Source organism: Apis mellifera, linkage group LG6 (assembly GCF_003254395.2).
Source record: "Apis mellifera strain DH4 linkage group LG6, Amel_HAv3.1, whole genome shotgun sequence".
Taxonomy (NCBI): Eukaryota; Metazoa; Arthropoda; class Insecta; order Hymenoptera; family Apidae; genus Apis; species Apis mellifera.
In genome coordinates, this window is record NC_037643.1 from 12,696,059 (window position 1) to 12,713,391 (window position 17,333).

Here is a 17,333-nt window from a genome sequence, read left to right on the forward strand (position 1 = left end):
TCGATTTTTCGATTTCCAACGAAATTCTATTTAATAGATGATGATTGGATCTTATATCGAGTCATTGGCAGAGAGATTCTGTAATTCAAGATAATTTTGTGAAGCGCATTCTACGCGAAATTCTGTTCATTCGATCACTTGTCAACCTACCATGTGACTACTCTATCCATTCCACCGACTCTTACGCAAACGGCGTATCCCAGTTTCGCGAGCCCTCTTTTCTGTTCCTCTCGGATCGTTGCCTCTCTCTCGCCCACTCGACTCGCGCTATCCTCCATCTCGTTCCCCCTTTCACGAGTGCAGTCCACGGTCAAAGAGAAGTTTTCGCCAGAGCAGTTCGCTCCCGGCAGGTTGCTGCTGCATCGACGAAAGCCTTCGAGAGTCCAGGGGAAATTGAATGACCGCGACTCGCCGTGAAGTTTCGATTCGTTGATTTAATCAGCTTGCTCGGGATGCTTCGCCTTCTCTGTCTCCTATCCTTCCTTTCTTCCTTTCTTTTTTTGCTTCTGAATGGCAGCCAGTGTGTGACTGGGCTTACCAATTTGATTCCCGACAAGTCAAATGGGATCCTATTACACGTTTTTCTTGTTCGACGTTTTTCTGTTGCGTAAATTATCGAGTCGGACAATTGTTCGAGAGGATTTTTTTAGAAAGAAACGATTCGCGATTTGAAGCGATGGTGTCTACTTCTTTTCGTTTCCTTTCACTTTTATTTCCAATTTCTTGTAATATTTTTCTTTTCTTCGTTCCTCTCCGTGTTTGTTTCTCCTCTTGTTTTTATTTTGTTTCCCTTTCATTATCCTTTTATTTCCTTATTTACCCTCATCTATTCCCTCCCTCTTCTTCACGACATAAACCCATAGAAACCCAATACGCCCTACTTCGAAGATTAGAATTTACTGTATGGATCGTTATACGATGAATAAACCGGTCATAAACTCCGCCAAGAACGTGCAACATCGACCCTGGCTAAAACCATAAAATCCTATTCCTCTTCACCCTCCACTACCTATACTTGTCATTAGACCCTTTCCCTTCTTATAAAAACTCTCCTCCCCCTCTCTTTTTCTCTCTTTCTGTCAAAGAAAAAAATGAAGTAGATAAAAGAAGGATTGAGAAGAAGAAAAAAAAGAAGAAAGAATAAGCATCAAGAGATAAAATTAGCACTAGTGAGTCGTAGATAACGAAGTATATACACCAGTATATACAAAGGTAATTATATACCCTCTCGTTATACGTTGTATAATAATGAGAAACGTTATTCCCTCTCTCTCTCTCTCTCTCTCATTCTAGTCCACGTTTGTTCGTATCTATTGGAATGCAACGATGTCATCCGCGTTAATTGGAGATGCCGCATAGGTGCATTATATCCGCGCCGCGACGCCACGATCAACCGCGAAGCGGCGCGACGTTGCCCACCATTAATTTACAAAACGATGATTAGGAAGCGGTCGGATGAATCAAGTGGCATCCCCGATTCGATTTGTTAAAAATAGAAAAATTATTCGAACGAGAGTCTTGGAAAATTCAATCTGTGTAATTAAGAACATCGATGTGAGTTTTTATTGTACGAATATTCGAAGGATTAGAGCCTGGATATTGTAATAAAATAAAGACAAAGATTGACTTATAAAAATCTCAAAGTATTAACAAATAATCTTTTGCGTTTCACTCTTTAGAATCGATTTCTTCAAAGAGGATTGATGTAACATCGAATACATCAACATCCAATGTTATTTAATATCGAAATAAAATCGTGCAACAACGATCATAATGTAAAACCCTAGGAAAAGATACTTATCGTATATATATATAAAAGTGAAAGAGAGTAAAGAAGAGAAGGAAGGAAAGAAAGGAAGAAAATTGGCCGATGAATATGCATAAAGCAAGGGCGAAGACACTTTTAACGATCGGGGCAAATTAGAATGTAGTGCCTCGTGAAAGTTACGTAATTCATCGCTCCCTTGTAATTAGTGGCTCCTGACGCGCGTAAAAGGAATCGCGCGTCGCTGCAGTAGCTTACTTTCGTGGTGTGTATCGTTTTCCAAACGTTAGAGGTGGGGAAGGAAGGCGTTCAACGTTTACGTTGAACGCCGAATTACCCGCATTCCGTCCCATGATTTTTCCAACCTTTTCCGGTTGATGTCGGTAACTACGGCCACTTGCCGCCATCGCAGACACTAGCGCCTTGGTTTCCCATTGTCACCGCAACCACCTAAATGGGTTCATTGTTCTTAATGATACTGCCACTTTTACGTAGCATCCGACTGTACAACCACTCAAAACGATGGCTGTACTTATATCCAGACGGGTAAATTTATAGACATTGGACAATTATTGTATACGTAGTCTGATATGTATGGATAAAAGTGAGAAATAGGGAATAGTGAGGTTGGAATAATTAAAGTAATATGAATAAGTACGAAATTATATTAAAATATATATGAGGTAGTTATTTAATCCTTTGCAAATATTTTTTCAACTCTGAATGTATATATTAGAAGTTGATTTAATTTCACTTAAATTTAATGTTTGTCGGAACAAAATTGGTAACTTGAGTTAATTAATTATATAAATTAAATGAAAGTGATAAAAAAAATTCTATCATTTCTTTAATAATGGAATGAAATAAATAACCATGTATCCATATCTGAAGATTTCACGCATCGAGTTCGATGCATTTGGAGAAAAAAAGAAAAACGCGTATTCCTCTTCGTTTCCCCTCCTTCGTTTCACCCACGGTCAATTTTCCAAAGTAATATTTCCAGTCGAACAGGGGACCGTGTAATTTAAACGAAATCATAAAAGTGCGAATTGCTAGCGGGGTAAAAAATCGCGGTACGTGCGCGATGAATGGCCCCCAGTTTTTTGCCTTCGTTATTTTCCAACCATTTCCCTCCGCGTCTGCTCCGTTGCAGACGTGTCCTTTTCTACGTGCTACCGATCCTCGACTCGTAAACGTTTCATTAATTTCATTAATCATTGCTTATCCATAACAACTAAACGACAAATGCGAGCGAAATCATTTCTTGTCAAGAGTCTATATTTTCAAATTTATCTTCAATTACTACTTTTTCTTTTTTTTTTTTATCATATTCAGAAAAAATTTTTTGCAAGATCTCAATTTAATTTTTTTTTTTTTGTATTATTTATTTCGAAAGGGAGTTTCGAACCGTGTCGAAACTTTTTCGGATTAAATTGTAACTTCTTCCTACTCTTTCTGTTCTCTCATCGCTCGTATCTATTATCCTCTTCCCTTCCTCTCTTGTTTCTCCTATTTCTTTTTCCTTCCTTTTTTTTTTGTTTTGTAACGTAGAGAAACGTGGAGAATTTTTTATTGCAACTGGATAGAAATATCAGCCGGTTGAATCTGGAGCGCGTTGCGCTCAATTTTTGAAGAGTTCCATTTTCACGGTAGGCGAATGCAAACCACCGGCGGGCCTCTCCAACGATGCTTACCTCAAAGGATATTTTTTGATAGTTCCGAAATATTCACGGAAAATAGTTCATCCGTTGGCGCAGCAAGTCGGACGGGAATGGTGGCGAGTTTTCATAAAGAGGACGGTCGCAGGGAAGGAAGGGTGCGCGAGACAGAAAAGTTTGAAACGCGTGTACGATTTCTTTCGCGCGACCGTGGAATCATCGACACGTGAAAAATACATTGGTGAAACTATGCATGCCGATTTATTATGTTTCTCTCCTTTCTTTTTTACATATGTAATTTATTTCAGAAAAATCCTTTCTATTCTTTCTAACAAGTAGTTGGCAATGCTTTCATAAAAGATACGATATATTTTTAGCCAAAAATTAATCAAAGAAAGAAAATATAACTATATCTACAAATTTCCATCATCCATCACGTAAATTCCAGATATTATTCTTATCGTTGCATAACCAGTTTCATTTTCTCTGGCGATCTAAACTTGCTCGACGCAATTTCGAGTCACCCTGGGCTCCACAGTGACTGGTCCCCAACGTATTTTTCTTCCCGTACCGTTTCCACCGATTCATTAATTGCTGACCTTGTTAGCGCGGCATTGTGAAAGCGGCGGTGGTCCCGCGACGGTGCTTGGGCCGCGCCCACGGGACTCCACCCTTGGGCCGCCGAACGGGACAAAGACGCGGGAACAGAGCGCGAGAATCGTGTCGGGGGATCGGTGGAAACCGACGAGGAGGGAGAATCTCGCTTGGTATTGTCATGCATACAGCCCTGGCACGTAATAATGCCGGCCCTTTGTCGCTTATGCGCCCCTCTTGTTTTCTGCCTCGCCCCCGTCACGATCGCTTTGCCCCCTCAACACCCTCGTTGCGACCGCTTCTATAACTGGCTTCAGTGGAAAGCACTTTTGAGCATTTCTCAAGTAGGGAGAAGAATTATTATTTTTTTTTTTATTAGAAAGATTTAAGAATCTTGGGAAAATATTCTTAAAAGTGTGTATTGGTAATTTTTTGAAAATCTGAAATTTCTATGATGCTTATAGAATTTTTGCAAATTCTATAAGAAATTTTGTGACATTAAAAAAGCATTTCCAATATTCTAAATATTTGTTTATATTGTAGAACACTCGAAACTTTATGATTTTGCATGATTCTAGAAATTTCGTTAAAAAATATTCTTGGAATCTAAATATTTTTTTTGTATCCTCGAAAATTAATTTAAATATTTCCGGAAATTTCGAGATTTTAGCATTCGAAGTTAGTAATTTTATGTCATTAAAAGGATGATATTTTTTTATATGAATATTTGTCTATTAAGATATATATATATATATATTTTTTTTTTTTTTTTGAGTGCGTATGAATATTTTTTTTAAATTCGACGCTCTTAAGCTTTAAAATCTGATTTAACCTAGAAATGCCTCACCGTTAAAAATTAATGTAAAAATACGTGAAGCGTGACTCATTATAGAAACGAACGTGGTGTAAGACGTGTCTCTAAAAGTTATGTGTAGTTTAGTTTGAGAACCACTGTATTCCCCAGCGAGTTGCCCTACATTTGTTCATGTAAGGAGGTTTGCAGGACCTCGGGGATATTCCCTACGAACTTTTAATTGTCGATAGCTACAGAAGAAAACTTTAAACGCAATTATTCTTTTCTCCTATTTTATTTATTTATTTTTTTTTTATTGTACCAAGTTATTATGCATTTTCTTTATTACTTTCGTCGAATGTATCCACGAATACAACTTAATCAACATCTGAAATCAACATTTGGATTCATGTAATAAAAATATTTGAATATATATATATTTTTCTGTGAACTGTTTCCATATCTTTACATAAAAAAGAAATACCCATCTTTATTTGCCAAGTATCATAGTTCTTATGATAAGCAAAAAGTTGCATGTTATTTTAGATTCATCCCTATTACTTTCATCTCAATAAGTATTCGATAAATACTTCCATACAGCCATGAATTCGTGAAGAGTCCGCGCATTTACAAAAGGGAAGCCAATGGTTAGAAACGTTTGACCAAATTGTAGAAGAGTGTTTTATCGGCGATAAAGGCGAAGAAGTGTCGTATTCCCGGCAACTTCGGCTTTCAGAGCCGGGCTGCGTATCGGCGTGAATGTTTCCAAGTAGCTTCTTCGAGTGGGATGCAATATCTCCCGGTGGATTGCCGGCCATGATCGAAAGTTCTTGCAGCATTTCGAACTGTGTAACAACCGTCTACAGTCGGAATCCTATAGTTCGGTAATTGTCCTTCCGTGAACAAGTTGTTTGAGATATCCTCAAGTGAGGATCACAGATCCGAAGAGGATGCAAATTGATCCATCCATCTTCACCGATTTCACGTCGATATCTTTTTAACAAAAGGTATCGAATTCGAATTAGTTTATATCACGTGACAAATCGATCGTTCGTTTCCACAGTTGGAAATTCGAGCTCAAAAAAAAAAAAAAGAATAAAAAAAAGCTATTCTTTTATTTCGAAAAACAAGTTTCTCGTAATTGTAATAAATTGTGGAAACAATTTAATTTTAAATGGAATAAAACATTTTTTTAGAATTAATTTCTCTTCAAAAACATTGACGCATATGTGTTCAATTCTTTTCCAATTAAAATTATTCCAAGTAAAAAGAAAAAAAAAATTAAGAAAACAATTTGACAATCACTGTTTTGAAAATATCCTTTAATAATAATATCTTATAAAGAGGTTAATTTGTTAGTTTTAAAAAAGTACAAATCTTCCTTTCTAAATAAAACTCTTTTCTTTGAGCTTAAAAGAATTTTCACATTACAGAAGAATGATTAACCAATTATCACAGGAAAAATCTTATCAACGATCGAATCTAATCTAAAACTCCGTATACCACTTTCCCTGCACAAAAATCATCCAAATCAACCTACGAAGTAAAAAGAGAAACAAACGAGAATAAGAAAACGAAGGTACGAAGAACGGTACGGATGTCGGAGTGTGAGTGCCGCGTTCTGACGAGGGACAACTGGGCCAATCGATACCGCAGCGACCGATGGCGGGTCGGGGGCGGATGGCAGAAGCAACGACGGGAACGGCGGCGGCGGTTGTAGGCCGGTGAACGTTTGCAACGCGTACGATGGAGGCCAGGGGGATTTTGGGGGGGTTGTAGGTGGCAGTAGGCAGCGGGAGAAATGTCGCGGAGATAGCGGCCGTGCTGCGTGTCGAATGCTATCAACGACCACCGTGGCGGCGCCACCGTCGAAGCGTGGCCGCCGTTTGCTCGGCGCGATGCGCATGTGCGTGCAACGAACCACCAGCATTTTCCACCACAATGTTGTTGGACCTGTCGTTTTGGCCCGTATTTCGATTGTTGTTGATCAAGTCGTGCCGCCGGGAAAATTTTCATCGCGCCGATCGATTTCCCGGTTCACGTCCCACGGTGAACTTCCTTTCCTCGCCTCTCTCTGTCCCTCTCTCGTTCACACGTCCCGCCGGCTCGGCCACGCGAGCGATCGCCACCTGGCCGAGTGTTACGTGCGTGTACAGCATCCCAAGCCTTCCCTCATAACCTTAAAGTTCGAAACGCGAACGTTCGTGTGCAACTTGCGAGTGTTTTCAGCGATTTGTAACGAACGAATGATACACTGTTTCTGTTATGTCGTGTGTAACCGTAAATAGTGCCGTCGGTAAAGTGGCCGTATCTTCGATAGATCTGTCAACTTGACAGCTACGTTGAAAATTATTAGGCGCGTCGTACGCGGAAACAAGGCGTGCCTTGGCGGGATCGTGACGATTTATTGTCGAGCAAGTATCGAGGATTATATTATGCTTGTCCTCGATTTGTCTGTGTGAACTATGGGACGAAAGGTGAAAGGTAAACGACCGTCGTTTCGTTTGACGATGGTTGTGTGACTTGTTTACGCGTTTTTGTTTATGTACAGGTGTATAGTGGATTTATGTTTCGAATTTGTTGTTCGTGAGAGATGTATGGTTTTTGAGCAGGATAAAGTGTTCGGTTTATGAGGATTCGGATAAAGAGCTATATCGTTTGGAAACGGACTATATATTGTGCAGGAAGTGGCGAATAGGCGATCTCGCGACTGTTTGAGATGGAAGTGAGTAATAGCAGAGTAAAGTGACCGCTGTATTGGTCGTGATGATCATCGTACGGCCATAAACTGTCGCCTGAGTGATTCAATTGCTACCGCAAGCCGACCCAGCAGCAACGATGCATCACTATTATACGCAAGAAGACATAGATCGTGTTGGTAAGCGAGGGGTTTGGGTTTGGTTAATGTTCACTCGTTTTTCCTCTAAGTCATGCTTTAAATTTAACGATTTAATTTAATAAGAGGGGAAAAATAGCTGCGTAATATCATTTTATTTAGATGGTAATTTTATTGCCGAAATTAATAATAATATTTCCAACCTCCATTTAATTTTTATTTCATTGTTTTTTATTAATACAATATTTCCAAATTAATTTTAACTTATTCCTCAAAAATAAATAAGACAATCGTCATCCATTATTTACATTTTAAAAATCAAGTCTCTGTACTAAATTAAACAACTTCAAAAACTATTCAACATGAACAAGTTAAGTAATTATCAAGTGATCGGTGTTCTCTGTTCGATGAAACGAGGTCAGGTCAACAGGTCCACTTTTAACTTTGACCTAAAACTTCACCTGTTAAAGGTGATACGAGGAAGCAACAGACACGCCACCGAAACACACCAGCGCGGAGATAGGCGGTGTCGCTAATTATTCGACGAAAAAAAGCGCCGCCTGGAGAATTGTATACGATTACAAAGTTTGTCGGCCAACTCCTTAAGCGATCCACGTCGGCGACATCGATGATTTACAATGCAAATGTCGGGTGGCGCGTAACTTGGTAGAATTATCGGTCAAATCGCAAATTTCATCGGGCCTGGTTCCACCTGTAAATTGTTCGTTCGCGTATTTACACGGAATTAAAGCTGCTCCTTCGAGACCGCTCAAATTATCTTATGACGTCATCTAATTTGCCGAGTTACACCGCGCCAAATGTATCGCGGTAAATGCGATTGTCGTAGTTTTAGCCGCTTGCGATTATGAACTCGGAATATATAATAGACCTTGCGGTCTATAAAATTATAATATCTCTATAAAATTTTACTTGAAGAAATTATTCTTGAATTTTAAGGATATTCATAGAAATGATAGAAATTTATTAATTGATTCAATTTTGTAGTAGCTCTAAAATTTTCATTGCTAAACACGACGAATTTTAAAGTTTTTGATCAGATTAAGAAAATATATTATAATCGTTAATAATAAACAATGGAATATTTATTCTCTGGTGTCCTTTATTCATTGAATAAAATCGTATATTCTGAATTCAATCATCAAGTATCCATTTCCAAATATGAAAAAACTCATTGAAAGACTATGCGTGTAAAACTTTTTCAAAGCGACGAATTCCTTTCACATTTTCATCACAGTTACATTCTTCTCAATGTCTTTTTTTTTCCACGGCGTGAAAACACGCGTGCGGTATTCTTAACATTAACGCGCCTATTTGGGAAATATATGCAGGTTAGATCCCAGGCGTACCGGCTACCCCTTGTACCCGGGATTATATTAGGTCCTTTCCGCGCGAGTCCCCAACGGAATATAAATTAGCTTGGATACGATAGCGGAGAAATGAAGGAACGGAATAAAATTTGCAACGTCTTTCCTCGACCAGCGCATCGATTTCAATTGAAAAATAAAAGATTCGTGCAAATGAATCTTCTCAAATTTATCGAGAATGATATTTATTCGAAAAATTTTCAAAACTATATATTACCCTTTCTCTCGTTTACGTTCCAATTTCTAAGGATTGTTCCTTCAACATACCTTACTATTCTCTTCCTACCCTTTGCACCACTTAACCAGCCATCCCTCGTCCACTCCACGCAACCTACAAAACTCTGCCACCGCTCTTACCTTATCAACTACTCCTCTAAATCCTACGCTACCCCCTGACACCCAGGAACGAAACTTCGCCCGAAATCCCACCCATTACAAACAATCCCACCGATTGTAGCGTGGCTCACAATCCGGCGGTCGGTCACGTGGGACGCCGCCACTTGACTCTTTTATTCGATCCGTGTAAAAAGAAATGTGGACGGGTGGGGAGGGTCGCGTCTAGGTTGGGACAATAAGAAATGGAGAAGCGGACGGAGGACACGCCATCTCATTGTTCGTGGCACGGTGGTGGTCGTCGCACGTACGCGTTCCCCGTAACGCATTCTGCTTTAAGGCCACCCTGCTCGTAAGCAAATTAGAATGGCGCACGTGGCTCGCATAAGTCGGCTTCGTGTCTGCCGTGCTCCGTCGTGTGGGGCCTCTGGGCGTCGAGCTGGATTTGTAAGGCCACCTCACTCTCTCTTTCTCTCTCTCTCTCTCTCCCCCTCTCCTTGCTCCAACAGGCTTTTCTGTCCGTGTTCTTCTCTCGCCCAAAGGGCACGAACGCATCGGCAATTACGCCACTTTATTGCTAGGGTTACGCGTCGTGAGCGGAATTAATGCAATCCGGGGGAGGGGGTGGCTCTAGCCACCGTTTTTTTCTTTTTTTCTTTTTTTTTCACACGTTTTCCCACCGTCTGGTTCGCGTGTTTTGTTCGAAGATTCTTCATGCACGCCAGCTAATTGAATTCGAGGGTATTAATTGCGCGCCATCTACCTCGCACGGCTAGAGGTAACATTTAACGCCACGAAAGACATTTTTGTTTCTTTTTTTTAATGCAATCCTTCATCAGCGAGTTTTAAAATTTCATTTCATTTCATTCCCAAAGTACTAATCTTCAATTCGTTATTTTCGTCGAGAATTTCGAAATTTTCACGGAATTCCTCCAACGAAACGGAGGAAAAAAAAGAAAAAATTGACGCTCGAATCTAACGGATGGAACGATGGACACCGTGAAAAAAATCGAGCTCGATCGGTAGAAGCGACGAGGCAAGTAAACAAAAATATCAGCACCCGAATAAAAATGTAAATATCGGCGTCGGGAGAAGGGTTAAGGGTCGCGGGATTTTTATCTGGAATGAAATTACGAGAATGGAAGTGGTATGTGCGTGTGTGTGTGTGGTGGCGCTGCGTAAATACATTGTAGACGCGGCATAGCAGCGCACCCTCCCTCAATTTGACTTTTATTTATATCCTCGTGGGGATAAAATGGGCATTGCTATCGCCGAGGCCGTCAATTGTGCCCTGTCATCCCTCGTTTCGGCTTTGGCCCGCGCGGAAACGCGCCTCAACGGCGCAAACAAGTGTCTCCATAAGTGATCATCGCTCTCCCCCCTCCCTTTAAATTGCGACCATCTCGTACGTTCGCGTTTAATCGACGAGCACGGAGAATTGAGGTGACCTGCGTGTCGCTAGCGTCGTTCTTGCTCGTGTGGGAATCGGGTGAATTGTACGCGAGTTAGTTTCGTTAATGGGGCGCGTTTATCTCTGCGTTTATCTTGAACGTACGGGGTATGGATGATAAAGATAGATCTAATTTTTTTCACTCGATATTCCTCGTTAGCTATTGAAAATTTTCGTCGAAAAAGAAAACTATATATAGTGATGTAAATGTATTATGATGTTTCTATTCTATCTATACTCGATGTTCTTCGTTGTTGAAAATTTTAACAGCGTCGAAAAAGGAAAGTATTCGATATTCCTCGTATGTATATATATAGCAGAGTAAATGGATTAAGGATAGAATAAATGTTTCTATCGTTTTCTTCGTCTTTTGAACGTGAAATTCTTCTGGCTTCCTTGTTTTCCTGTTTGGAAGTTTTTCTTTTTATTACTTTTTATTACTAGGTCGAAATTGTTGAGAATACTTGAGGAAATTGAAATTATTATAATTTTTTTTTATTAACTGTTATTACTGTTGGAGACGATATAACATTTATGAATTTATCATAAAGGTGAAGTAAAAGATAAAATTTGTATAATATATCGGTGAATAATGTAATGTGAAGAATGTGAGATAATTATTATAATTCGAATTGCGATAAAAAAAATCGAAGAAACGAATTTTATCCGTTCACAATCTGCCCCGATTGAATTGAGATGAATTTGAATAAAAAGAAATCGGAGCACAAGGCGGTGTTTTCCAATCTAAAAAGATAGATATCAAAATACGTTTCGAATAGATAAATATTTATACATGTTTTTTTTTTCCTCTCTCCTTCCCTCCCTTGTTCGATGTAAAATTTGCATGATGCAAACTGCGCGTGTATGCAAAAAGATAGAAACAAGAATTAATACCTTTTCAATTTCTCGATCGATATTTGAAATCAAAAGTTAAAAGATAAAATATCGATACATGATCGTTAATATATAAGTTAAACGGTAAAATTTATACACGAGATAATTATCCCTCGAAAACTCGTTCGGAATTTATATCTCGGACTATACATTCTGAAACAGGAAGAGGAGAGCGAATAAATTTTTTTCAGAAAGAAAAATTCCACCCAATTAACGTTTTCCAAAAGGAACTCCAGCCGTCCGTATAGGTTAAGTTCGACGACGACAATCGAGAATCCTTCACCCGTGGAACAAAGTGACAAGTATAATAGAAACTCATCCACCGTCTAACCTATAATTCACTATCGAGATCGCGCCAGAAACACCAGCCAGAAAGCGCGGAAAACGCGAGAAAAATATCGAGGCCCTGATCTCTATAAAAGAGATCGCTTCTCTATTTTTTTTCATTTTTTTTTTCTCTCCTTTTTCACCCCACCTCGTTTTTCAACGCACTGTTTCAAACGTTGGAATATCTTCGCTGATGGAATTCGCGCTGATGAATGAAAATTGTTCGTTCCGGTCGTATTGAATTACCTGCCGTGGCTAGAGATCGATCTACGAGATTAACAGTTCGGATTAAAACAACAACCTATATCGAACGAGAGAGAGAGAGAGAGAGAAATAATAAATAGATAAATAAAAATAAAAATAATGCGAGAAAAAACGATAGCAGTAGAAAAAAAAAAAGAAAAAGGAAGAAAAAAAAATAACGCTTTGACGGATACGATTTATACAGCGGCGAAACGAAATATTTAACGATTATATCGCTCGGGACCGAAGCGTATTGTTCGCGCGTCGATTGCGCTCCGCTTCGAACGAACTCGATAGGCGGCTATATTATGCGCTTGATGGGATTCCGCTTCTCCTATAAAAGTCATCTTCCCTCGAGGGTAAATATAAACCACTTTCCCCGTGGAAACAATGCCGCGGGGCAGAGTAAAAAGAAGAAAAAAAAAAAAAAAAAAAAAAAAAAAGAACACCGTATATTTTTACCGTCACATCGCCACGTCTTCGTTCCGCGCTCGATTCGCGACACCGATGCGTTTGAAAACGCGTTTTTTTAATGCCATTTGCTTCCCCGAAATTTCCCGCGACAATTGCCGGCAGCGAACGTAATTTCATCCGTCGCGGAGAAAGTTAGGTTAGAACCTCGAATCGAGGTTATGAATTTATATCCTATTCCATTATACTTTCGATTTCCTATTCGTAATCTATTTACAATATGTATATACGTGAAATTGTACAACTCTGTCTCCATCATTCTATATTATATCCCTGATTATTGGAATGATGATGGGAATTCAAATATGAAAATACGATTGTCAATATTCTTTGTCTAACCTGCACCTCGACAAATCAATTCGTTCCTTTCGCAATTTTTAAAATTCTTCAAATCGTTGAACACCAATTTTCTTCGTTTTTTTTATGTGTGGAAAATGCAATGTTGTCACGTGCAAAAAACACGAGTTGGTCAAATGACAGGTTAATTATGAATCGATCGTTTTCGAGACTGATCGACAACCGTGGTGTGACGAAAGTAACGAATTCTTCCCCTCCTTCGATTTGGGGGAGAGGGAAATGATGAGCAAGCGGCAGGAACGGTTTAATGTGTAAAACTGCATTTAACTCGATTCCCGGCAAAATGGGTTGGCGCTAATAAGATTCATGCAGAACAAAAGCGGCCATGTAAAACAAGTTACGTGACGTAAATGCGCGATTCGCCGGCAGCTGGCGCGACGAGAGGGCGCTTATTGCAATTTATCCGCGGCCATACGCGGAATTTGCTCGCATATGTAATGCATACATGGTTCAACTATGGAATTCAACGGTATTGGTTCCCTTCTTTTGCTTACAATAGTATATCTAAAATCGATTCAATATTTGTTTCTATTTATCCTTTCGCAAATGTTTTATTTTGAACTATTTTATATATTGCAATTGTTTTATACCGTAATTTTTTTTTAATGAAATCTGATTAAGAAAAGAGGTTAGAGCGATTGGCTTTGAAATTATACTTTCATAAATTTTAGAATAATTATTTAAAAAAATAAGAAATATCAGCGATGTTTGTTTAATTAATAAATCAAACTAAAAATCTGTGTAAATTAAAGTTATTTATAAATAAGGTAAAACTACTTTCTAAATAATTAATATAAATCGATAATTTTATAAATATTTATTAATTTTATAAAATTTTATAAATACATTACACTTTATAATATTTCTAATATCCAGTTTTATCCAATTTTTGTTTAAAGAAATATTTCTCGATCGTTTTCAAAAAAAGAAAAAGGAATTAAAATTATAATTTTTCGTCATAAATTTTAACGCGTCGAAAGGGAAGACGCGACGTCCCTTTGTTTTTCTCTCTTTATCGCTGTTATATCGATCGAAATTATTCCGGGGACGATATTAAAACGATATTGACGCGTTAACCGGCCCGTTAAATCGTATAATCGTTTGTCTCCAACGCTAATTCACCGGTTGCTCGCGACTGCATTAACGAATCGGATCATTTGCAGAGCCGTTGTTTAAGCGACTCTCCTCGCTCGACTCATTACATTAATGATATTTTATTCCTCTCCCAATTCTGGAATAGCTGCTCGTCTGCTTTTATATTCCCGCCTCCAGCTGGAATTTTTGGGACAACATTGGGAACAACGTGGAAACTTTGGTCGATGCGTTACTTTCGAGAAAACAATTGCGCCAGATTTATTCGTTAATTTTACGCCCGGCAGTTGATTAACTTGATTATTTAATTGAAAAGCGACGCTTCGTAATTGTAATAAGCCATTACACAGGATGTTGGTGATTTTAACAACAGATGATAAATATCACGGTCCCGATTAAAATACAAACGTATCGTCTGATCGATAAAATTTTACAAAATGTTTAAAATCAATTTTTCATTCGTCGAGATTATCAAGATCCTATTATTTATTATTTTTGTTGTTTATCTATACGTAATATCTCATAATAACATTAAAAAAATAACAGAGAGAAAGAGACAGAGAAATCATTTCGTTAATTAAATGTTGAATCAAGCAACATATTTCAAAAGACGAGAACACAGTCGCGCCTCTAGCGGCAGTTAATCCTAACTGAACGACTCGTTCTGGCACGATAACAGGCGAATTGGTACAGTGTTAAGGAGGCAAAGGGTTCGAAATAACCGCGGCTGATTATCATTCGCTTATCGTTTTCATAATTAACATATTAGGGAAGAAGTTTCGTGGGAGGAGGGAGGAACGAGATAAATGAGAACGAGGGGGGGAAAAGAGCGTACAGAAGTAATCTGGACGGGGGCCAGAAGCTAATTCCCACAGTTTGAGTTGATGAAGGGGACGAGACCGTTCCACCGCGAAGCTAGTTAAAGTTCAGCCGCTTCTATTTCCGGTTTTACTCCTAATAGCGGACTCCTACGCACGTAACATGCGCGTCTTACGATTCAGTTAGGATATTTTTATCCTGGATTTCAACCAAATTGAATCACCGTTCAGTGATGTAAATCTGACGACCGACGGGACGATAATTAGATTTTATACTTTTGGGCTTGTGGTTTGTGAGATGATTGGAAATGAATAATTCAAAGAAAATTCTAGAATTTATATTGAAATTAAGTAATTAATAAAAACTCGTGTAATTTTTAGAAAAATATGAAAAATTGATGAAAAAATTGATAGACGTTTCATTTGAATGGGAAGGATCGATGAAGTTGGGGATGAATTATTAGCGATTCAAGGATAAATGAGAAAAAAGTAGGGAAGGAATTGTTCCTTTTTTTTAGAATCGTCCAAAAATATCCCAATAGTTGATTTGGATGGATCTCGTATCAAGTTAGAATCAATTATTTCGGGACACAAACGTCTAGACCTGTATCGATCTGTCTCGCGCGATACATCAGCAGATCCTGTACCAATAAACATTCATTAGTCGCCAAATCGATAGGAACCTGAAGATATTGGCAACGCTCGCCAACACGGGGGACGCAAAAGGGACGCAAAACCAAGAGACCAGTTTGTTGACACAGAAGGGAAAACTCGTTCTCTTTTTCGAAATGGATCGTCTAATGCACGATGGCTTAATTCCATTCGAATTTTCGTAAATTATATTTCGAATTATTCACGTGAAAATTGTTTTCAATTTAATCCAATAGATAAAACTACAACTACTTGAACTTATTATTAATTATTTACATAAACCGAGAAAATTTCTCTGCGAACAATTTAAGATCCTCATTTTCTGTTGCAAAATCGGAAATAATATTAGAACAATAGTATAAAATGTGTTGTTACAATATTAACGATAATATCAGAAAAATTTTAATTTCTTCTCTGATCAATTTCGTATCGAAGATACATTTCAAATATCCAATGCAAACACGACTTAAACCCCTTTTCCCAATTCCCCCTCAAACACACAGACCAAACTTATATATAGAAATCAGAAACACCGGCAACTCCTTCAACAACCCTCCCCAGTAAACCAATGCAACAACAACTTCCGCAACAGGGAACGCTGCTAATAGCCCGCGAAGCGCGAGAAACGTAGTCCCAAACGGCATTTACGCTTGCCGCTAATTGTACCGCAGCTCGCCAGTCCGCGGCTTCAGGCGACCCGTTCCCCAACTCTATATTAATCCATCCACGCTATCCGCCCAACAGAGATGGAGCGAGAATGGATGGGAGGGAGGGAGGGGAGGGGCGGCGGAACAAGAAGCCTCGAATGGAAGCAGCAACGATCGTCGATTAACCACAGGCGGCAGCGGTCGTCAGACAATATCCGCGGCTCTTCACCAAGTACTCTCTGTTAACGATCATAACGCATCATGCAAACCTATAAGGGTTAAAGCGGCGATCAGGATGCCCGGGCACGCATCCCCGTGGATTACCTTCCCCTCCCCCCTCCCCCTCCTCCCCCGCCTCGCTTTGTTTCCATTGGCCGGCCAACGATTTTCGTTGCACAATGCACCACACGACGATGGTCGTTTACCCTTCGTCGTCGCCGCCATAACTGCCCCCTTTTCTATCCCTTCTCCCTTCCTCCTCCCCTTAAAATCCTGCAATCGAGTGGCAGACTATCGAGAATCAGCCTGGGATCGCCATTATCGTTAATCAACCCGGTGTTTACGGAGTCTTAAGCGACACTCTGTTTGCCCCGCGAACGCAACCGAGTCGAGCACGCACACTAGCGCCACCGACCAACTCGTGGTGGACTGGATGGAATGAAGAAAAACGATATGGATGGGGATACAGTGGCGAAAGGTGGGCATTTTGCGCGGCATAATTGAGTTGTTATAGATCGCTTGGGAGGGGGAGGGATAGGGGATCTTTTCGTTGTTATATCATTCGATCTATCCATACGCGTGGAGAAAAATTTTTAGCGATTAATTCAATTGTGGTATGCAGGATTTTATTTTAATACGTGATACTCGTTTGTTCCGTTTCTCGTTTCAAAGTAAATGAATAAACGATAATATTTATATTGAAACGTTGTGCATCTTTTCGACGAATTAATCGTCGTTGTGTGAAACCAAATCGAAGCATTGAATTCGGATCTTTACGTTTATGTCAGAATATTCGAGTC

At 39.3% G+C, this 17,333-nt stretch overlaps 1 protein-coding gene across 6 annotated transcripts in view; it reads left to right on the forward strand.

Moving 5' to 3' along the window:
• Positions 1-17,333, forward strand: part of LOC411155 (teneurin-a) — a 658,614-nt gene that overhangs the window by 440,345 nt on the left and 200,936 nt on the right. Inside the window, exon 1 of one of the 6 annotated variants that reach the window (XM_006569980.3) lies at positions 6,780-7,688. The exons of the other annotated variants lie outside the window; for them this stretch is intronic. Coding sequence (XP_006570043.2) covers positions 7,649-7,688 — 40 coding nt within the window. The 5' untranslated portion in view covers positions 6,780-7,648. Of the gene's footprint in view, positions 1-6,779; positions 7,689-17,333 lie in introns of those variants that run through there. 6 annotated transcript variants of the gene reach the window in all.